Raw genomic sequence first — 24,124 nt, forward strand, 5'->3', positions numbered from 1 at the left:
CTGTGACACGTATTACACACAACAATAAGATTTCAATATCAGTTTCAGTTAAAACTGAGCGTTACTGTCTGTTAAAGCCAGGACTTGACAAGACTTACTAAGATATGTTTACTCTGCACCTGCTCTTAAGTGCAGTACTGTTAGTTACGCGTCATTGAAACAACAACAAACTTAAGTACATAAATGTAAAAGATGATGAGAAAGGAAATGCTTTTGAGGTAGGTTTAGTCATTTAGCCAACGTCTGTATACTTTTAATGACTGACTTTCATCCTTCATCAAAGCAACAAGTAGATGAGCAGACTTTGCTCATGCTAACCTCCTGTTGTGTCCTCTGGGAGGGACCAACCTAAATCTTTCCTTTTAACAAGTTCCCTACTCTTCCTTCCGGACCCCAGCAGTCCCCTGTGGTTGGACCTACGGGACCACTACAGTATTTAAGAAGGCTGTGTCTTAAAGCTAAGTCTACAACCATCAAGGGAACGGAGGAGGAAGTTCACTTTTGGGTTGTCCACACTTAGAAACATCTAAGACACTGTGGGCACTGAAAGCCCTGAGGACACCAGGTACAACACATGGCTGTAATTGTCATCTTGTCCTGTTGCATACACACACATGTATGTGCTTCCTCTTCTGGGAATGGCATGGATGCATTCAGAATCCACCTGTAGCCCTCTACTAGGTCAGAGTACTGCTTCCTCAAAACCAATCCTTCAATCCACGTGCTCCTGTTTGGACTGGCACTGACACATCAAGGCTTGTTTAACATAGGGTGACCAGACGACGTCCCAGTTTAAACCCGACAATCTCATTTTGAGCCATTCTTTTGTTGCACTTTAACGCAGGTCTCATCCCGGCGTCCGTTTGTTTTTGGGTTTTTTTTTGTAGTCCAGTCAGCAAGCCAATTGTTTGATGTCTACGTCTTTCATAGTTTTCATAGCGATTCATACGGTTTACCAATTGAAAAGGAATAAATGAATTGTTGCCCATTCGGCATCCATTGCTGCTTGATCATTCTGGAAGAGACATTTCCACATCTGCGGCCCCTTCTCAAGGTTTCTCATTTTTACCATGACAGTTTTTTTTTTTTTTTTTTTTTTCAAGATTTCCTTGTCCTTTTGTGGTTTGATCAGGGGATGTCGTTGATATTTGTCAACTGTGGGCATGTGAAGCCCTTTGAGACTCTTGTGTGATTATATAGGCCTATATATAAATAAACTTGACTTGAATTTAACCGTTTAATCGCTTACAGGTGCACATTTTCATCATACCGGAACTAGAACTAATTCCTGCTTCTGTTTCTAACAATCATGGGAAATGTAGTAAAGTTATAATGCAGGACCGTCACAAAGTAAACGACAGCCAGCTTCCAAGAGCTACCAGGACCGTGCAAAAAAGGTTGAATATTGGAGAGTGCATTGGCTTGTTTACAGCTGTTGAACTCTCATAGCATTTAGCATTAAAGTAATAACATATCCTGATTGTAGAAACAATTAAATTTGTTATAAATAGTTGCTGGTTAGAATTAATTGTATATTTGATTTTCTAGCGAAAATCTGTTCCAGTTTTTGGTTTTGAAAATCTGGTCACCCATGGTAGTCGAGTGGTTAGCACGTCCGCTTCACAGTTCTGAGGTCTCCGGTTCGAGTCCAGGCTCGGACCTTCCTGGGTGGAGTTTGCATGTTCTCCCCGTGCCCGCGTGGGTCTTCTCCGGGTACTCCGGTCTCCTCCCACATTCCAAAGACATGCATGGCAGGTTAATTGGGTGCTCCGAATTGTCTCTAGGTGTTCCTTTTGAGTGTGGATGGTTGTTCGTTTCTGTGTGCCCTGCGATTGGCTGGCAACCAGCCCAGGGTGTCCCCCGCCTACTGCCCAGAGCCAGCTGAGATAGGCGCCAGCACCCCCCGCGACCCTTGTGAGGAATAAGCGGTCAAGAAAATGGATCGATATATATATATATATATATATATATATATATATATATATATATATATATATATATATATATATATATATATATATATAAAGCTAGCTTGTTCTCATGCCTGGTGGTCTACAATTTATGAATGCAGTGAGACAAACTCTCTCCTATATACAGTAAGTTCAAACTCCCACTCCTTCCTAGTGTGTCTGATCAAACAGATATTGTTACCACTAAAATAGCATCACACATAGACCGCTACAACCTACAAGCAGCCAGTGATAAAGACAGATAGACGAGGGGTAGGAAGTCGGGTGAGAAAAGGACAAAAATCTTGAAATTCAGTGGCGATTTAGACAACTTTCCTCAGCTTAGTGTGCGTGTGTACTGGTGAGATACTGTACATAAGTGTCCGTGTGTCTGTTGGACTAGCGAGGGGGCCTGCCATCTATCACTGGACAAATGCTAGGTTGTTGGGAAGGGTGGTGGTGGAGGGGGATTGTCGGCCCGAATGGTGCTGCTCCTCAAATGAAATAATATATCTTTGAAAGCCTACGCCCCGCGCCCGTCCCCGCCGCCGTATATCAAGCACATGAGCGTCTGGTGGAGTCGCTCCAGGCCCATTAACCTTCCACCTGTCCCCCCCACCTTTTTGACACCCCCCTATTGAACCCCACCTACTGATCGTCTTTTCACCCCCCCTGCTGTCCTTCACCACGCTACTGCTCCTCCTCCTCCTGCCCTTGGTCGCTGCCTTCCTCTCTTCCTCATTTCCCTCTTCCTCTCATCCAAGCCTTCTCTGACGGTGCCTTGCCATAATTTCTCCACCTCTACATCTCCTTCCCTATCCCCCGCTCATCCTGTTTTTGCCACTCCGCTCATCTTTATCACCATATCTCTCTATCTCCAAATATTCTCTCTACCTAAATTGTTCACGTTGTCTTTCTTTCCCATTCATAACTCACGTTAGTGCTAAAATCTGTTATACTTTTCTGTCATGTCCCAATCTTGCAGCTCCTTGTCCCTTTCTTTTTTTTTTACACCACAGTGGCCAGTGTAAGGTGCATGTGTTGGGAGGGGATATGGGGGGGGCTGTGTATCCTGCAGAATAATAATTCAAATGCAGTGAAGCAGGGCCACAGTTACAAATCTCTGCCAAATGCACATGGCCACCATCCCCATCATGCTCGCAGTTTGTCAGGACAGGGGTATCGAGGGGGGGTATTGTTGACCTCTGTGACAAGACTGACATTGCAGCATAAGGCTTCAAATCTGGTCACGCTGTGTGTGCAGTTATTGTGTAGATATGCTCAAAGTTTATATATCAGGCCTTTATAGATTATTATTTTAAAATTTCCACTGTGTTTTCTCTCCTTCCACTTCTCCTTTTCTTGTCTCTGCATTCCTTGTCTATTTGCGTCCTCTCTCATCTCCCCTCTTTGTTTCACCTCTTTGCCTGTTCTCTCCTCTCTCTGGCCATCTGTTTATCCAATATGGCCGCCCCATCTCAGCTGGGAGCTTTCCCAGGGAACAAGACTTCTAATACAGTTCCTCCTCAACTTAATGGGCTTCCACTCTGCTTTTGCAATTCCTGCTGCACGCAGACAAAAAAAAAAGAAAGAAAGAGAAAAAGAAGTGTCTGGATCCATCAAAAACTATCCCTAAATGACTAAAACAACCAGTGAAGTCACATTTGGAAATGACACAGGTTGTCATACCTCTTCCGCTTCGATCAGTTTGATGGACTAAATATACTCTACGTATAAAGTTACACCACAATTAAGACAACAGAATCTGTGGGATGCTACTGAATTGGTTATGTCATCATTAGTCTGATATTTTTTTAAACTGAGAGACCAGATAATTAAGATGCCAAGACTATTACGGATGAAGACATGACAAGGTTCTTCAGCAAAATCTGCAAAATGAACAAGCAGATGTGAATATGATGAATAGATAATTTCTAAAAGAATGTTCTGTTTTCCAGTAATTACCTGCTGGCTTGTGTGTGTTGATGAGGCACACAGAAGTACTCGTGGTTCCAAAACGAGACACCCGTCCTCTTTATTAAAAGGCGTGGAGAGGAAAGGGGGAGCGGGGACGTGTGTTGAAAAGGGAATTGAGTTAGGAAGGTGAAATGTAAACAAATGAATCATCAACAGTCCCCACCTCCCAGCTAGATTCTCTGTTGTATTGTGTTTGTTGTGTGCGTTGGGACAGCCATCCATAATGCTCGCACAAAGGACGAGAGTGGAGCAGAAGACCGGCTACGAAAAGTCTTGTGTGGCCTCTTTAAGTTACTATGAGAGATGAGTTAAACTAAATCAAAATTTGAATTATTGTCCAAAATTATCTACAAAACATCTGAATTATTTTAGGATGAATAAATGAAGTGGCTATATCTACACGTTATTGTTGTGACCATGATGTTGAAGGTGTGCCACAAAATGTTTATACAGTACTGTGAAATGAGCACCTTAGCTCAATAAAGGCTGAGAAACACTGCTACTCTGCCAGTTAGTTGGTATGTTAAATTTGTCATTTGTGAAGAGCCCATCTTAAATCCTCCTTACCAGAAAGAGAAGAGGCAGCGCGCCACACTGCAAGAAGACAGGACAGGCAATTTCAAAAGGCCCCGCTAATGGCTAAATGTGTCCGAGTCCCGTGACGGAGGTAAACTTACGGCAACTCAAGCTTTAAACACTTGTTTTGGCAGACATCTCATACACGCCCCCTGAGCTTGGCTCGATTACCAAAAGAAATTCTTTTGTTCTTACTGTGCTAATAATAGTGAGAGCTTAATGTGTGAGTGCAGTCTGTGTGTGTATGGAGAGAGTGAGTAGCTAGAGAGAAAGAGAGAGAGAGAGATGAGTGTAGAGTTATCTACAGCTTCATGCCAGCTATTCCTGAGACAAACTTTTAATTGTATTGTTTTCCCTGTCTTTATGATTACAGTGTAATCTCACAGTCAAAATACAGCACATGATGTCACATCCAGTATCTGAGACATCAATGAGCAAAGTTAGATTCTAATGCACGTCAAATTTTGAACACACTTTTTAAAGAGAGTGTAATCAAAACTCCATCCATCCATCCATTTTCTTAACCGCTTACTCCTCACAAGGGTCACAGGGGTGCTGGAGCCTATCCCAGCCGGCTTCGGGCAGCAAGTGGGGTACACCCTGAACTGGTTCCCAGCCAATTGCAGGTATTCAAAACTCACTATATTTCTCTATATTTGAATACACTAATGGAATAGGACACGGGCTACATTATATATGACTGTGTAATTGTATAAATGTTTCATCATAATGATAACTATGACATATGAATATGATGACATATATGACACCAGAGGTCAAGTCTATTATTGCTCAAGTTACTGTAATAAGGGCTCTGGTGACATTATTATCTGTTAAATAAGGCGATTTGAAATGTTGGTACAGATTTTAGTAAGCATCATGGAAGTTGAAATGCTTGATTTGCTTTCAGAGGCCAGATAAAATGATCTGACGGGCCAGATCTGTCCCTCAGAACTTGTTTGATACCTGTGATCTCACGAGTAAGGCGAGCTATAGTATAAATGTAAATAACTTTAAACTTCATGAAATACAATTGGCCACTCATGTAACTCAATCACAAACAAATTAAACATAACTGCAAACAAATCTGTAAAACTAAACAGAGATTTCAAAAATAGCAACCACAAGGGGCAAACAAAAAACAATGGGCCATCAGACAACAATAACTGTGCTCCAATCAGATTCACCACTATTGAAATTAAAATATGCTCAATTACTTATTAATCTATTAAAGCTGGAGCTTGTGCACTGTGTGGGAAGCATGCACACCGTTTGTCATTATTCAGATGGCTCTTTTGAAATTTAGTAATTCGAGTAGGTTTGTCCATATCAGCTAAATGATCCCACTATCCCAAATAGTTCAAGTGAGGCTGTTAGTGGAAGGGAAGGGGGGGGGATGCTCAGGAACAGGATTGTCCTCTATTGAGCTCTTCATTCTCTACTTTTGTAACAGGCACCTTGCTCATATGCTATCAAACTCCAGTAATATGGTTGTCATTAGAGGAATAAAAAGACATTACATTCCGCAGCTAATCAGGCAGCGACAGACACAAGAGGTTGTACTAATTGAATTAGGATAAGTGTATTGCAAATAGAGATACAAAATGACCATTCAAAATTAATGGACAAAGAGTACACAATGTTTAGCAGTAGCCACACCCTGTGACTAGCCTGTGTGTGTGACTGAAGTAGTGAGGATCCCAGCTGAATGCAAATGCAAATCCAAAAAAATGTCAATAGCCGTGACACACAGCGTGCTAAATGTCAACATGTGCTTTCAAGGACTTTGTAATTGGCTCCCTTTTATATGAAACAAAGAATTTATTACATGTATTATTTGCCATCTGAAAATAAAATTACATTCAATATGTGGAGGTAATTTTACAACGTCCCCCTGCCCATTAATATGCATCTGAGCCTTTGGCAATGTGCTATGCCAGACAAAAGGTTGCAACAACAGAAGTACGTAAGAGAGGTGAAATGCAGACTGATCAAACACAAGCCCATGCCGCTAAAAATATTAACCTGTATTCAGAAGGAAAATAAAATCATAATGGCGCATGCATTTGAAATCTTCCTTTGGGCTCTTTGTTGAATCACGGCCTTGGAAAATATATTCATTAGGTTTGTACCCTCATTGACATCATGTCAGCCAAGTAGACTACAATCACATTTTTAGAGATCTTGTCTGACAAACTGGAGTTTCTCTGATTCAATATGGGTAGCTGAAACGATATGCTATAGTTCATTCACAATGCTTAGTCCAACAATTATACAGACATGAATCACTTTTAAACCGATTCAATGGCATGCACAAAGCGTCAAATGCGTCTGTGTTATTTTTATATGCATTGCATTGTACAAATGGACAAAACTACTAGCAGGAAGTATATTCTCCATGCAGTATCCCAAACATCTTAAATAGTATGTATGCAAAAGAAGTACAATAGGTGAGAGTTGGTAGCATATTAGAAGCTTGGGCACAGCTAGCCCATTTATGGATAAATTGCTCATAATTACAATAATGACCAGAGGTGGGCATGGCAATGAATTTTGAGCGTCCAATCCGTCCATCATTCGTCAATTGTCAGTAGTCGGGACACCCTTCCGTCAGCATCTATCTCGAAATTTCAAGCCAAACCAAATTGTAATCAATCTGTTATTTGTCATTTCTCAGCAAAATAGTACTTCTAGGTTTCCGTCATTCATCATTGATGGAATGCCCATTCATTCGTGCTCACCCAGTTATTAATGACAGAAAAAAACACACTTCCGGCATTGCTTCGTCCGTCAATGTTTCAAAGTTTCCTGTCAATCGTTAATCGACAGAAAATGGATGTCTGTCATTGACGGAGCGACGGACCTTCCGTCATTGACGGAATGCCCACCTCTGGTAATGACAGTAATGACACACTATATGTAACAAGTTAATGCAGATAAAGGGCTCACAAAATGTTTGCTACACTATATGGTTAGGCTGAGTCTTGAGCATGTCAAGGTTTCTTCCCGTTAGAAGAAAACTGAGTTTTTCTTTTGTCATTGTTTTGATGAGGTGAATCCGACTCTGTATGTGGTTTGTCAACCGGTGGACTCACTGTCAGAAATGGGCATATTTCTGTGATAAGAGTCGGATGATGTCCCTTAAAATACAATTTAATCTAACGACTAATTAAGAAAATATGCCTGTTAGTGGACATTTCCATTGCCAAAAAAATCCTGGTATGTTGCCAAGATGTAAAAATTAAGTGTCCAATGGTAGAAAAGTAGTACTTGTGTGGGCACCATCCCAGGGTCAAGTCATTGTGGGCCTAAAGGTACAAAGAGAGTACCCTGCACTACCGGAGATCAAGTCAGTCTTGATCTGCTTTCAGATCACATTTGCTGTTATTGTAACTCCTCTGACTCTTCAGTCAATATGCTAACCAGTGATACATCACACGGAGCGTGCACAGTCAGATCAGAGGAATCACTCATGGGCAGATAAATCACCCAGACTACCACCCTATGAAAAAGGACCTAGAGTTATCGCAGCCCATAGCCAAAATGTGTCATGTTAGAGGAAAATATGAGTGGCTGCTGAATTGCTGATCAGTTATTAGGACAGTGTGCATCCACAGCCCTGTGAAGATTGGTGTTGAACCAGCGCATATGAGAGGCAGATTAAAGACATGTCTCGCATCGAGTGATTGAATGAATGTCCGTGGACTTTGTTGCTATTGTCTTTTGTAGATATCAAATCGCAGACAACCACGTATTTGGATTAAACCAGGAGTGGACAATTCCAGTCTTCGAGAGCCACTATCCTGCATGTTCGATCATGGTGGTGCATGGTGGATCAGATGTGCCCAAGTCCGGTGCTCAAAAGTTCCTATCCAGCCTGTTTTAGGTATTTCCCTCCTCTAACACACCTGATTCATATGATCATTAGTAGGCTTCTGCAAAGCTTGCGGATGAGCTGATCATTATGGGAATTCTGAAGCATTCCCACCTATGTTATTGTGATTTTTATTCTCCACACTTATTTTGCCATGTAATAACTCCCACATAATACTTCTGATTTACATTGTTCAAATTTCAACGTGCTTAAAAAATTCACATCTCCCGGGGTATATGTCGTCCGATTCCACATTACTTACAGTATTCACACAATTTAACCTTAATTGACTGCCAAAGACGTTTAATAGCGATGAGTAAAATTACGTTGAATGGAATGCGATCTTTCATTTACTATCCACATTGTATATGTTGTAAAGGCAAACAATATTCTTTTTGCCTTGAAAGATGAGTTAAAATGCTCGAAATCGGCTGGCACTGTGTTTTTTTGTTTTGTTTTGTTTTTTGATAACGTGCGACAGTCAAAGAGTTAAATATCAACTTTAACCCATTCATTTTCAATAGGATAGACATTGAACTATTTCTAAGCGTCACTTTCCACGCCCACTTCCATACATATAACTTATCATCATTACTAGGTGTTTGATACTGCTCATTGGCACAGTTGGCAGTAACCAGGAGGTCATCATTTCATAATTTATCACCTAATTCAAATGATCAGGAATGTTATCTGGCTTCTGCCGGGCTTGCTCATGAGTTGATCCTTTGAATCAGATGTGCTGGATGAGAGAAACATCTAAAGGAGGAGCACCAGAGTTGCCCGCCGTGAACTAAACTATCAAGAATACAATTTTCGAAATAAATCTTGACAGAGCATGCACACCCACCTTGAGTTCCCGGAAGAAAATGCTGCTGCGAGCCCACTCCACGATGGAGAAGAGCGTCTGGTCAGCCATCTTGCACATGAGGCCGAAAGTGTTGAGCTTTTCGTGCTTGCTCCGGCTGGCCTGCTCCTGCTGCAGGTAGGCCAGGATCTTCGCTTGAATCTGAGGCTCGTCCGGTTCACACTTGAGCAGCTCTACGATCAGGTGGGGGAAACTGGGTGGCGAGCCCGACTGGTAGGCGTCAACGTAGGCGTAGCCCATGATGGACTCAGGGGAGCTGGTGTACGGGTCTGGGTACTCAGACTTAATGGTGCGTGTGCCTTGGAAGTGTCCGTAGGCTGTTTGGTAGCCTTGCAAGCTGCCGGCGTGCGGCGGCATTGCCATGCTGACGGGTGAAGTGACGAAAGGGCTGCGATCATAGTCTGTTGGGGGTAAGGCGGTGGCGTGATGGTGGTGGTGATGGTGGTGACTGGTGTGGTGGCCAGCGTGATGGCTCAGTGGCAGGCCCTTGGAGGCTGCCGAGTGGATGTTCTGAATGGCTGATGAGATGGTGAGGTCGGTAGGGACAGCCTGCATCACCTGGCTCATGGCCTCGATTTTCAGGCCGTTCGCTCGGATCAGTGCCTTCTTCTGTTGCTTGAGGGCCCGGTCACGTTTGTACATTGGGCCGAACTTGTTGCGTCCTCCTCGCATACGATCTGCTCGCACAGCTGAAGAAAAAAAAAAAAAAAAAAAAAGAGGACAAGGAGACAGAAGGTGGGAAAAATATTATTAGCTCTACTCTGTTGCCATTAAATGAGCATCATATTAATTAGTTATTTTTCAAAGATGAAGATATTGAAATCAGTATAAAACTGGTTTTGGTAATAAATTGTATTGTCCTAACCCTAACCTCCAAAATATCACGTTTGTTGTTAAATGTTCTGGCAGGTTCTCCTGCTGTTTTTGGAGTGAAAAAAAGTAGACAAGAGTCGGTAAAACCATGTCTAACTAGAAATGCAGGTGGTGTGATGTGATTTTGGTGGATTTGATTGAGGTGCAGGCAAGTGGTGTGCCACACATGTTCATGGGAGCAAATATGTTTCCAACGTCTACGTCACATGTGCCGTTGACTCAATAATCCGCAAGGTGAGATCTTTCTACCAATGTCATGCACAGACTCCAGTGAGCCTAATTTATATTTCCGCAATGTCCGACCTCCCTGATTTTAATGCAAATGTGGGAGGCCGCTACGACTGGCTGGCAAAAGGCTTTATATCATTTAACAACGGTGTACAATGACGCAAACACTACGTTACGGCTAATTTTACCTGTGCAAAGTCTATAAAAAGAGCAAAAGAAAGAAAACTATCCATGTGAACAATTAGACTGCACTTTGTGCTAGACGTGTGCTGGGAATGAAAATAGGGCCCAAAGTGACTGACCAATGAGGATTGTGGTTGTGAAAACCTCCAATTTGATTGCAGACTTACGTGTGGTAATAATGTGAAAAATAATTAGTCAATAGATGTTATAGAAGTGAAGTCAATAATTGTAATGCCTATGTAGGACAAAGGTTTTTCTGCGGTGATGACACTTGACATTGTTTACTCTTAAAGCCCACGGGTCGAACAGATAGTGAAGTTACTCATTGATGAAAGACACAAACCTCCCTGCGTGAAAATACAAATAAAATATAGCCAGGCAGACACAAAGAAATCTTTTTAAGGCCTCTGACTAATTAATGACAGATAAAAGCTTAAAAACTGGCCTGGACAGACAAAATAGATGCTGACAATTTGCATGGGGGTTCTCCCCCATGCCCTATCATCCTCATGCAGGATCCCGTGGCGATGATCACACCGTGTGTGTGCTGTTGGTATGTCTAATGAATGAGATGGTTACACATCGGACTGCTACGGGGGCCATGTGTGATCTGGCTGACTGCCGCCATCGCAAAGCTGCTCTGCTACCTCCCGGTTGGGGGGTGTGGGAGTTAATTATTCATATTTAATCACCCTTTACTCAGACCCCCGTGCAACGTGCTAATAGATATCGGGGACTAAACAACAGAAAACCTCACTGCGATACAGGAATCGGCCATCTGTGGTATTTTAAGCTGTTGACCTCTCTTTCAGATTTTGATTCCTGGGATACCATAGTGACTTGGCCGTGGTCCACCACAGCTCATAATGTCTTAATAGATTTGTAAAAGAACACTTGAGGACTACTGAGTGGGTGTGGAGCACTGGAAAGGACGAAACCCACTCCACAACCTCCCTCCACACCCCCTTTTACATGCACTCCAAAGCTGCCTTGGGAGTGATTTTAATGACCTCCGTTAGAAAAGTGTCTGTCACTGATTTGAACGATAGGAACTTACACACACACACTCTCTGACACACTCATTGCAATACACTTGTCTTGATCACAGATGGGAGCATGAAGACTTGACACCTCAAAGGGTTTGTAATGCATACATAGTGCCACTGACAACAGCCTCACTGGAATTTAACTTACACTGTCAAGGATTATCATAACCATTCATACTATACATTAAAAAGAAATCTGGGGCTGTGACAAATGTATCTATTTAATCATTCATGTGGAGCCATTTAAAAGTATTAACTCTTTGACTGCCATACGTTATAAAAACAAAACAAAAATTTTTTTCCGGGTGGCACGGTGGATAACTGGTTAGCATGTCCGCCTCCCAGTACTGAGTACTCGTGTTCGAATCCAGGCTCCGGGCCTTCCTGGGTGGAGTTTGCATGTTCTCCCCGTGCCTGCGTGGGTCTTCTCCGGGTACTCTGGTCTCCTCCCACATTCCAAAGACATGCATGGCAGGTTAATTGGGCGCTCTGAATTGTCCCTAGGTGTGCTTGTGCTTATGGATGGTTGTTCGTCTCTGTCTGCCCTGCGATTGGCTGGCAACCAGTCCAAGGTGTCCCCCGCCTACTGCCCATAGCCAGCGGGGATAGGCTCCAGCACCCCCCGCGACCCTTGTGAGGAGCAAACGGTTCAGAAAATGGATGGATGGATGGATGATTTTTCCTTGAATGCTCTGAACCAATGGCAGGGCAGCTTTTTCATGTTGGAAAAAAAAAACAAAAAAAACATGGTATCTTTACAGCATCGGCCGATACTGCAAAGCTGAGTATCGGAATCGGTATCGAAGGCCAAAAGACGGTATCAGAACAACACTAATTAAAAGCAGCACATCTGTTTAAAAAGTCAGGTTGATTTCCATTTGTGCAGTTCTAGCACGCTCTACTGGCTAGTTTTTTAGTGCAGTTTAATTTTCATTAGTGATGTTTTACCCTTTTATGTTTAAAATCCACACTATGGTCAGATTAAGGGGCATGTAATATGCCTGTGAACCAAGTCAATATGTGGAGAAACTCAAGCACCTCAATATTAAGTGTTATTGGAGATTGTAGGTGGTTATGTGTTATGTACAAAAGCACAATATTGTGCTTTTTAAAGTAAGAGCTCTTTTTTTACAATATTGTGACCTTTTTTTTTTTTTTATATCGACAACCTCCCCACAATATCGTAGCAATTATCGTATTGTGAGCTTTATATCGTGATAAGACCGCATCATTATGTTTGGATATTGTTACATCCGTACTAAAAGTATTAGAGGGATCGGTATGAAAAAAGTGGTATGGACCATCCCTACTTTTAATTCTATTCTTTTGTGTTTCTTGTACTTTTTAAAAAAAAAATAATATATATAATAATGATATATATATATATATATATATATATATATATACTTTATTTTTACATACATTATTTTCTTGCTTGCTGCACATTGAGCGACATGCACAACTTCCCATACACAATGCCTCTTTTTCACGCACACAGGCACGCACACACACACACACACTGCTCAGTGCTTATGTCCTCTGATTTATGGTTGTTTAATATACAGGAATATTAAGTGCACGCAGGTGAGGATCCCTGTCGCTCGCCAGCATATTAATGGTTCCCGCAGAGCCGTGCTGACACCCTGTTTGTCATGTCGGGGCCTCGGCCTCTGCTCCGGATGTGCCCTATCCTGTGCGCACACATGAATACCTATGATACCCATGCATAAGTAATGGGACGGCTGCCTAGCTTCACAGCGCAGGTAGCAGGAGGCTGAAGATGGATCAATGTGGAGGTTGATTGGGATGGGATAAAAAAAAATTAAAATAAAAAGAGAAAGAGGAATAGAGAAGAATTCTGTTGCCGGTGCTATTAATTCACAAGAACGTCTTGACATGTTTGCAAGCAGTAAATACACTCACTGACCATCAATGTCATTAGATGTAATACAGGAGCACTATTAGAAATTCTACTATAATAATAATAATAATAATAATAATAATAATAATAATAATAATAAACAGTTTTAATGTAAAATGTTAACCATTGAGGTATTACAAAATCTCTACTGTTGCAGTTGCTTCTAATGTTGCCATCTTGTGTAGATAACTAAACAAGGTGACCAAATTGTAGCCATTCTACACTACTGCGAACAACCACCGCAATTATAAACATTGTTAAAATACAATGGTACCGAGTAGAGCATGTTGTTGCCAAGGCCAAACACTAAACTGACGGTTGTCATTTGGATCAACAGCAAATTGGACACGTTCCTGGATACCCATGTACTCAGGATTTTTTTTTTAATATTTTTTAATGTGTTTCCTCCTTGATCCATGTCCACCCGCTGAAGTGTAGCTGAAATCAGAATTTTTGCATACTTCTACAAATGAAAATTCAACAGAAACAAAACCTTAGCTTTAATGTTTTGGCTGGTGAGCATATGTTTACATTTCTTTGACTAAATGTAACACGCTCTTCAGACTCCAAAGTAACAGGTCTTCAAGGCTAATTAGCTTCAATTATGAACCTGCCGAAACAGCCCATAGCCACACTGCATCTTTGGGGCGACCCCCAAAGTGAAGGAGACATTAGGCAAGTCACTGAAGCGTATAATCAAGGTACCTTCTAGAATATCCTGCCAGTGTGTGTGTGTGTGTGTGGGGGGGGGGGGGGGGGGTACTCATGTAACACGCTTCATCAGCTCCAGTGTTAATGGGCTGAAACCTTGCTGGATTCTTAGCTTCTTTCTACCAATGTTTCAACTGGCTGATATGCCACACTGCACAACGTGTTAGCAGAGCGGTGTGTTCGAGTGGTTCTATAGGAAGCAGCTCATGTAGTAATCTTTTTACTAAGATCTTAAATGGTGTCTGCTAGTGCTAAACTGTGTTATTACTCTGAAAGTTTGCACACGTTGTTGGCAATAGGTGTAATAGTGGTTGATATTTAAAAGAGGGTGTCATGACTGCATTTTTGTTTGTGTTTTGTTTGTGGCAAATGTCTGATGTTTGGGTTTTATTTGACTTTATTTGAACTGATGCAATTGGCATGTAACTATGTGATGTCAAGAATCTTTAATCTCTTTATTTGGTCAGAAGCCAATCAGTTTTACCCACGTGTTAGTCAGCAGCGAATTAGATAAATCCATGTCAGTCCTGTTTCAGCGACCTATCAGGGTTACCCACATGATTGGCCGCAGCCAATCAGATCCATTCACTGTCTATATATAGCCTGTCTGAGAAGGGTGTGTTTGTCGGATTATTACCACTGTTCCTCTGTGCAACTCTCGCTGTTTCTTGTCTAGTCAAGATTGTTCCATGCCTCTCGATGTGAATAAATAGTTAAAATCTTATTTGTGTCTGCGCTTTGGGATCCAACTCCAGAACATAACAGATGGTTTGCGCTTTAACTAGCTCTGAATGTTTTGGGAAAGCACAACAAGTGCAAAATAAAGCAAGAAGTGATTAACTGGAGTCACACAGAAGCAATCTTTCACTCCCACCATTTTGCGAAGCCAGTAACTGCAAAAAAAGCCATTTGTAAGATGGTGTAAGATTGCGTTTAAAGAAGCAACGACCAGTTTTCATTGTACGTGGACCAAGACAATGGAAATACACTGTTCATTTTCAGTTTTGTCATAAGGCATGACTCCTTCTTGTGATTTGCCCCAAATCTTCTTCAGAAAGCTCTAAAGTTGTAGTGCTGAATAGACACTATGTTGTGATAATTTATTTTCATTTTCTCCATTTCAGAAATGCTGACACGAGTATAAAAAGTCCCTCAGACACTTTTCATGTTTTTTTTTCCAATTCTGAAATGCTGATTTTTGCTTAAATTATGACCACTACTTAACTTCTACTACTACTAGTAGCCTACAAAAATGTTTTCCTCTCTTGAAATTTCACGAACCTCCTAAAATTGCACACCAACATGAGGATGACAATTTTTTACTTTCTTGAATATACGCAGATGTCCCAATTGGAAATGACACACTGTCCGGCTAGCAAATCAACAAACATTAGATAATCAATATAAGCTCTCAGATGGTTTGCACACATTTCACATATTGCTGCTGTGTCATGCCATGAAATAAGAATGAAGCCAAACGGACTTTTCGCTTTCACTATTACTGTTATTTTCCAATAGCACCTTCGCAATCTCGCCTGTGGCCGTCTCAACACCACTGACCTCTTCATGAATATATGTATTTGATAAGGAGAAGTTTGCGTGTGCGCACATGTGTGTGTGTGTGAGGCAAGGGGTGTCAGCCTTCCTGTTGGGGAGGGCTTTACTGGTTGTGTCAGGAGTCACCCACTGGAGCTCTCGGGCCTTGACAGAATGCTGGAGGGCCTATCGTGCCCCCGAGCTTAAAGTTACTGCCAACAAACCAAACGCAGCCCACGTCAGCTGGAAAATGGCAGGCTGGGACATACTGCCCAGCGGCCATTCATGATTAAGAGCGATTAATTACACCTCACATGGAGGGAAGAAGGGAGAAGCCTCCGGAAAGGTTTTACTTAGGTAGTTGGTTGTTTTGCTTTTATACCACACCCTTCTTGTCCTGTACATTTGACAAGTATTTAATATACTGCTAAATAATTGCCTTCTTGTTTTACTATCATTATAACGTGACCTCTAGGTCAGCATATACCCCAGAAAGTGATTTTAGAGTAAAACTAAACAATAATTGATTTGAAATGTTATGGTTGAAAAGGCGGAATATTCGCCCTGCCATCCTGTCACGATTCAACGTTAGCCGAGTTTGAGCGGGCTTCTGAGCTGCATTCAAATTAAACAAAGAGGCCTCAAACTGGCCAGCCAAAAGTATCATCATTACCATTCTCGCACTCTTGCCAAGTTTGGTGTTTTTTTTAATTCCCTGTCTGGCAGGTATTAAGTGTCCAGCAGCTACCAGATACCCCCAAACTCCCTCTGACCTCCATCTAAAATACTAATAAGCATTTCTAGTTTTCAACACACTAGATGGAAGGAGGGAAGGCTTTGCAGTGTTAAAAAAAAAATGCAGACAATTTTATTGTCAAAGGAGGTATTCAACTTGTGTAACGCACTTTTTGTGGATAACTCAATTTGGAATAAAAACCATTCGCATTGAAAATGATCATGGAAGAATACATTTCAAGCCAAAGCATGAATGGGTTCTGCTATAAAGCGTTCAACTGTGATTTAATGGAAAATGACGAAATTGTCATTTCACAAGAACGCTAAAAGTTTATAAAACACCTATGTGGACATCCAGAGGCAGTCAAGCCTCCTGCTTGAGCTTTAGCCGCTCCATGCAATAATTTTTTCCTTCCACTTTTCTGCATCAGTAATTGCAAACAGGCATCATATCTTGAAAACTATATGATGCTTAGCAAAGAATGTTGCCTGCTTTTGCTTTTTCACTTCTGCAGATGTGCACAACTTTGAGTTGACTTTTTATGGAGTGCTGTTCTCATAAAATCCCCATAATGAGCAAAGTGAAGTACATAAATGGATTTGTAAAATAAATAGATTACTGGTCATACAATGTAAAAAAAAAAAAAGAAGGCCTAATTGTTGAAATATGTCTGAATCAGCCTGTCAAGTGTGTATCTGCACAGCTGCATATATTGTATTCATATTATTTAGACAATCAACTTGTTGAGCTCAGAAATAACAAGTTACAGCGCAAAAACAATGTTGATATTATGTCCATTTACCTGCATGATTGAGCTTTTTAACGTACACGCAGACGCACACAAGAAATGCTGAATGGCACGAGCAAAAACCAGCAAAAACATTTTCTCGCCATTTTGGCATCTGAAATGCCATAAATTGCGACAGCATTGCTTTACCTTCCAGCTTCATGCCGACAGTGAGGCACTTTTGGAAGCGGCAGTACGGGCAACGCTTCCTCTGGGTCTTGTCAATCTGGCAACTCTGGTTCTCGATACATGTGTAGCGCTTGTTGTTCTGGACCGTGCGCTTGAAGAAGCCCTGCGGAGGGAACCAATTAACATGTCAACCCGCTTGACCTCATCCGTGTGATGGTAATGCACCCATTCACTTGCACACTGGCTGAATGTACATGCACACAAGCTGTGCAGCTATGTGACACAGTAAATGAAAAAAGTTCAATATATGGTGCTTGTATGGCAATTTAAAAAAATCTGAAGTAAAGTATTTTTTTAACAAAAATCCACAAATAACATCTTTGTTTATGAAGTTGTCTAAAAAAACATTTTTGATAACCTCCTTTCAACTATTGAGGGAAACAAACTTTCAAGTTTTTAAAAGATTTAAGCGCACAAACATAAACACAAACAAATCCATACATTTACATAATTCCCAGTTCCGGGATAATAGAGTTCCTGACTGCAACATGGAATTAATTATTGGCAGAAGCAATGAAAATCAGACGGAGGAAGGATGGGAGCCGGTAATGTATTCTCGATCCATAATCTAGCAGGAGTATATCCAGTGCAAACCTGCTTTTTCCCCACAAAATAAAATAAATTAATAGAGACTGGTGTTGTCAATATTTCACCAAACACAAATTTAATTGACAATCTGCATCGTTAAATAAAACATAACGTGGGGTTAGGGTGAAAAATAAAACATAATATATATATATATATATATATATATATATATATATATATATATATATATATATATATATATATATATATATATATATGTATTATACATGAAACCAAACATTTGAAAAGTCACTCAATTTCAAAATATCTGCATGGAAAATATGTTTAAAGGTTTGGTGTGAATATAGTGATATTGATATTGATAGATTGTCTATCTATCTATCTATCTATAGGAGCGAGCCATCACATATGCATTTGTACACTAGTACAAACAGTCGTAACATTTCCAAATTCAGTTGTATTTACTTTCCAAATGTTCTCTTTGGAGTTGCACCTATCTATATATTTGAACTTCATTTGCTTTCCTCGTGCTGATTCTGCACCTTGACCCCTGACCTTTTGACTGACTCCATACAGACATCAAAGTTTCAGGCAGTCTGAGTCTGTTTACTCTTCACTTGAATGTCACTGGACTGGCAAAAGAGACGCTTATAATGTATGCATACTGTATGTTTCCAAAACTGACAGCAAACTGATACATCAGCCTGACAATTACGGGGCTGCCATTAACAATCAGGGTGGCCGCTTTATTGAGTGAATCAATGAGTGGTTGGAGGTAAATATCAATATTATTAATGTTTCAGCAAGGATAGACAGTGCTTCATTAAAGCACCTCTTCATATGCAGCCTGCAGGCAGACTCACACACACAATTGGGAGTAAAAAGGCGTGAGGGTGTGTTTGAGGCTGAGAAGCTGCACAGATGCCACTGACGTCTCCTTGCAAGCAAGTGCTTATAGCATCTCAAGGTTACAATGCGGAATCCAATCTATAACATCTGCTTTAAATAATGACCACATAGGCAAGAAATGTGATGCCACTGCATCAATACTGTTTTTTAATACAGTATATATATTTTTAACACAGTATGAGAGCAGAGGAAATGGCACAAAAAGCGTGCTGATGGAGCTCAAAGTCAAAATCGTTTACTTTGCAGACGCATTTGTATGGGGAAGCCTTTTCCATTCACACACCGTCACTTAATGAACTTGTGATGAGTTCCACACACTCAAAGTATACAAATAGACATTTGCACGCTTACTACAACACTGTGGATGCACCTCTCATTCAAACAAAAAGCTTTATGAAAGTGCCTTTATGAAGGTAATAATGCGCTCTTTTGTTTGACAGAGAAGTCTCAACTTTACATCTTTGTGCTATCTTTGCATTGTTGTAAAGCTTCCCTCATGTCTTTTTTGTGTTATTGGAATGGCCCATATTGGGGGGGCAAAATGTTAGAAACAGCTCTGGATTGATGCAAGGCAGTTGTACAACCACAATAATAAACCCTTACAGTATTTTTGGTAAATAATATATGATACAGCCTTTATATTGGAACTCATGAAGTTATGCAAGTGTACGTAATGTTGTGGCCTTAAGTGTAACATGTCTGTTACCTTCTCTGACATTCTATAATTATTATGCGTGGCAATTCTTTCTCCATTGTTACATTTCACTTCTGTTTGCAAAAACTAAAAATAAAATTAAATAAAAAATAAATACATCCCCAAACCATGAGAAAAGTGTGTTGGAAAAAGCTAGCTGGCTAGCTAGCTCCTGCGTCAGGCTTCCCATTCAAAGTGACTTTTTTTTTTTTTAATAACCATGATTAAAAATAATAAGAATAAATTAGTTTCGGAGTAGCCCTTATCCATTCATTCAAGTACTAACATTAAGTTTAAGTTTTCAAATTCAGTTGAATTTACGTCCCAAACTGTGCGATAAAGCTCGAATAGGCTACTGTACATATCGGAAGTCCAAAACCGAATGTCATTTTATGAACGTGGGTCACGGATGTTTATATCCATAAGGACTCCACACACACAAACACACACGGAGAGGCAGAAAATGTCCAATAACCTTGCAGCTCTCACAGGTGAGGAGTCCGTAGTGGTAGCCTGAAACCTTGTCTCCACACACGGGACACATCTCGTCCAGGTCTTCGTCATATGAGTAGTCCATCATTTTTAGTTGTGGAACTGCGACAGAGAGGACAGGACAGTCACAATGCTGCACGGATTCAAATGTAGGCGGACGTTTATTTTGAAAGGTAAAACAACAAACAGACGCCGTAAATGATAGGGCTTGATTCCTGCACGTTGCAAATCAGAATACAAGTATGAAAGTGAGTCTCATAAATATGCAATACATCCACGTCGAACTCACTGGGGGACAGACAGATATTTGCGTTAAAGGAGTGAAGGAGAACATGTTGCCGCCCACAGACAAATGAAGACACTCACACTACACGCGCGCACGCACACACAAGCGCGCATCACTGCAGGCCAGCACAGAAACAACCAACATGATTATTCCCTTTCTAACAAACACGATGCTAAAGGCCTCTTGATTATTCTTATTATTTTTTTATTTCACATTTTTGCTTTCTCGCGTCTGTTCTGCAGAATCGCAAAGGCAACCGCAATCTGATTTTGAAGTCATTTAGTATTGTAGTCGACAAAATTGCGCTTATTGACATTAAAATTTGCTGTTTATTTTATTTTACTACCTGGCTATTCAGTTATTTATTTCATTTATAGAAAAGTGTTGCATCACTCACCAAAATAAATAAATAAAACGAGCCAGACTGACATTTACATTTACAAAAAAAAAAAAAAGTAATCATAAAAGCAGCCGGGATCAAACGGGGGAAAAGCTTTTATTATTATTATTATTATTATTATTATTATTGTTCCTGATTTTTTTTTTCCGTTGAGGCCTCCGCGCGAACAAATCTGCCAGTCTTCTAACTTTTTTTTTTTTTAAATTGAAATTAGAATAATTTCCGGGGCTGTTGCATTCCGAGGTGGATCCGAGCAACAAGTTGCTCTGTGCCGCTCCGTTATTTGCATCAAGACAGAAAATTGAATAATAAAAGAAAATGCTTTCGAAATAAATAAATAAATCAACTTCAGGGCCTCCTCTCATTTGTGCAATATACTCACACGTTTTGTGACATTAAACACATTTTTCGGACAGAGGCTGCGCAATTATGAGACATATAGAGAGACATGCATGCATTTAGTTATTGAAAAATAGATTGTAGGTATAGCGAGCTGTTGTGCTGCTCTATACTAATTTTCTATATGAAGAAAATAAAAATGCGCGTTTGTGAAATTTAAAAATAAAAACTAAGTTACCTTTAAATTAGAATACATAATTTCTCCTTTCCAATTGCTGGCCTCGACTGAAGAATAACTCCAAAAAGTGTTATTTGCACAAAAAAAAAAAATTAAATGGTTCCAAGAAGATAAATAAATACATAAATAAATAAATAAATAAATAAATAAATAAATAAATAAATAAATAAATAAATAGCGTGTCCCGAGCTACCTTGTTTTACTGCGTGTGTAAAAGTAGATAAGTGTTCCCCCTAACAAGCCATTCTTTTACTTGACTTGTCAGGCAGTCTTGGCTCTGTTATCAGCGTGCCATAAACACGCGCGGGCTAATTGACTGCCCTCTTAGATGGGCGCGGAATAACAAAAGTAGAATTAGAGGTTTGAATTTTATCTTGACAGGTGACTCAGTTACAAAAATGTCGCCACCTCGGGCTCTTTTTATTTTTCTCCACACCGCTCCGGAATCTATAGAACTGGGACGATTTGTAAAAAGGATCGAGTAATTTATCTCGTAAAATATTTATACAAATGTTAAAAATGTATAGTGTCGCATATGTTACACGATTTAAAAATAACACAGACATGCAGTGGAATTTAAAAAAATAAAATGAATTACTGCAATAGCCTATATTGTTCATATAGCAAGAAAAACTTTGGTAATATGTCAGAATGTCTCCTAAGATTATTTAAATACCACATTGTAACATTTTTTATGCTATAGCCAAAACTGAAAATAGAAATGAACTCGTTTAATCTACTATAAGAAAATTAAACATTTTAAATCTGTGATTAAAACAAAATTTGTAGCCACCGTGTTACTTTGTTTTGAAAAGGATAGCGACACAGTGTTTATTTTGCAAGTTAATTCAAATCAAAGAAGACTTGCACGTAATTGTTTCGGCAGTTTGGACATGCAGTTTTTACGCGCTCGGCGTCAGGACTAAAAGCGTGACTTCAATTGATCAGTGTCGGGATCGCATACCACAAAGTTAGCCCAATTCAAATGTCCACTTATATTTTTACTTCAATTCCGACTCGCGAGGAGAGACCATAATATGTCACATAATGCTCTGCAACTTCAAGCCAGTTTGACAGCCACCAAATGACTCGTACAAATAATCACCTTCGTCAGTTAGTTGTGCCGAATAATACTAAAACTTGATTTTAGTGAGAGGTGTGTCAGCTCTTACCTTGCACGTTTCTTGGCATGTGTCCTTGTTCCCCATACGATCGAGAAAGTCCCAGCGAGTCAGTCTCGACTTTGGGCAGCATGTCAGCGCCGCCGGCCTCAGCTCAGCGGGACACTCGATCGGACGCGAGCGAGGGAGACCCCGACGGTGGGAGACACTTGGGCGCACTTCTTCGTCAGTGGCCCGCACGTCTCTCCAGCTATGTCTGACGTTTTGCACAGCTATAATCTTGGGCTATAGGCGCGCGTTAATGTTGACTGTCGTCCTTGGCAAATGGACCGCAATTGTAAATGTCAAAATATCATTTTGCCACCAAAAAAAAAAAAAAAAAAAAGGAGTCAAAGTTGCGCACTGAGCAAGGAAATGTGACACTATACAGCGCACAAAACGTGGATTAAAACACAAAATAAGTTTTCTTGTGTCCGCTCCAAATGTGTTGCAGGCGCGATAAACTACTACAGTCAGTGGAAATAACTTGAAGACTTTAGAACAAAATCTGCGCGCTCCCCTGTGCGTAAAAATCAGACTCGGCGCGTCAAGCCGGACTGCCTGAGATGTGGAAACCTCTCTTCCTCCTCCTCGCCGCCTTGTTTACTCCCCTCCCTCCGATCCAGGACTCGTGCGGCCGTCTGACGTCATTTAACGCTGATCCAATCAGGCAAGTGGACCGGGACACATCGCATGGAAGGCACCGGGTTCGTCTCCAAAATCTCAGCTCCTCTCCAACACCATTCGTGGTGGATTTCACGACTTGGATGTGAAGGCACGTGTATGTCGTCCACATTTGAGAATTGTGCAGATTAACTCCCATACTTTCTACTTTTTTTTTTTAATTTTTTATTAATGTGCATCTTTTTCTTTCTTTCTTTCTTTCTTTCTTTCTTTCTTTCTTTCTTTCTTTCTTTCTTTCTTTCTTTCTTTCTTTCTTTCTTTCTTTCTTTCTTTCAAAACAACCCCTGATAATTTTAAATGAACGTGCTACCCTCTAGATTAATTCTATCTTGAATGTGATTAGCAAGGACGTTATTTTCCATTAATGACGTATGTGCTTATATGATCGAGATGGGCTCTTAAATTCAATTTTGATAGGAGAAACATCCCTCTGTTATAAAATGTCTTTTCAATATGATTCTGTATCTGTATTGTCATTTCAGTATATTTGCAAATTCATTTTTTTCCTGCATGTGCTTGAAGAATATATTTCATTTATAAACTAAATTTCACAACCTCACAAATCCCCACATTATATATTTCCCCCCCACATTCATCTCATTTCTGTAAGTTTGCTAGTCGAAAAGATAGTTAAAAGAAGGAGGTGGGGTTCCATTTAGGGCTATTAGATAAGACCTTCTCTGACATGATAGCATTGTTGGAATGATTAACCTGCAAGTTTGAGGGAGTCCCTCTCTGGGTGACTTTGGGGGAAATATGGACCAACTTTATGTTAATTTTTATAAAATGTTGAATATAACAATGAAAAAGGTGTGTAGGCCTACTTTGTGTTATTTTGTAATTTGAAGGGGAAAAAAAGTAACACAAAAAGAAATTACAGCGTCAAAAAGATACACTCAAACTTTGGACTCAAGTTTTGAAA

At 40.4% G+C, this 24,124-nt stretch overlaps 1 protein-coding gene across 1 annotated transcript in view; it reads right to left on the bottom strand.

Moving 5' to 3' along the window:
* Positions 1-23,061, bottom strand: part of nr5a2 (nuclear receptor subfamily 5, group A, member 2) — a 66,521-nt gene extending 43,460 nt beyond the window's left edge. Inside the window, exons 1-4 of the mRNA XM_077534894.1 lie at positions 22,531-23,061; positions 20,079-20,197; positions 17,413-17,554; positions 9,224-9,930 (exon numbers count right to left, since the gene is read on the bottom strand). Coding sequence (XP_077391020.1) covers positions 9,224-9,930; positions 17,413-17,554; positions 20,079-20,197; positions 22,531-22,612 — 1,050 coding nt within the window. The 5' untranslated portion in view covers positions 22,613-23,061. The remainder of the gene's footprint in view (positions 1-9,223; positions 9,931-17,412; positions 17,555-20,078; positions 20,198-22,530) is intronic.
* Positions 23,062-24,124: the final 1,063 nt, after the last annotated feature.

Source organism: Festucalex cinctus, chromosome 10 (genome assembly GCF_051991245.1).
Source record: "Festucalex cinctus isolate MCC-2025b chromosome 10, RoL_Fcin_1.0, whole genome shotgun sequence".
In the NCBI taxonomy this organism is placed as follows: Eukaryota; Metazoa; Chordata; class Actinopteri; order Syngnathiformes; family Syngnathidae; genus Festucalex; species Festucalex cinctus.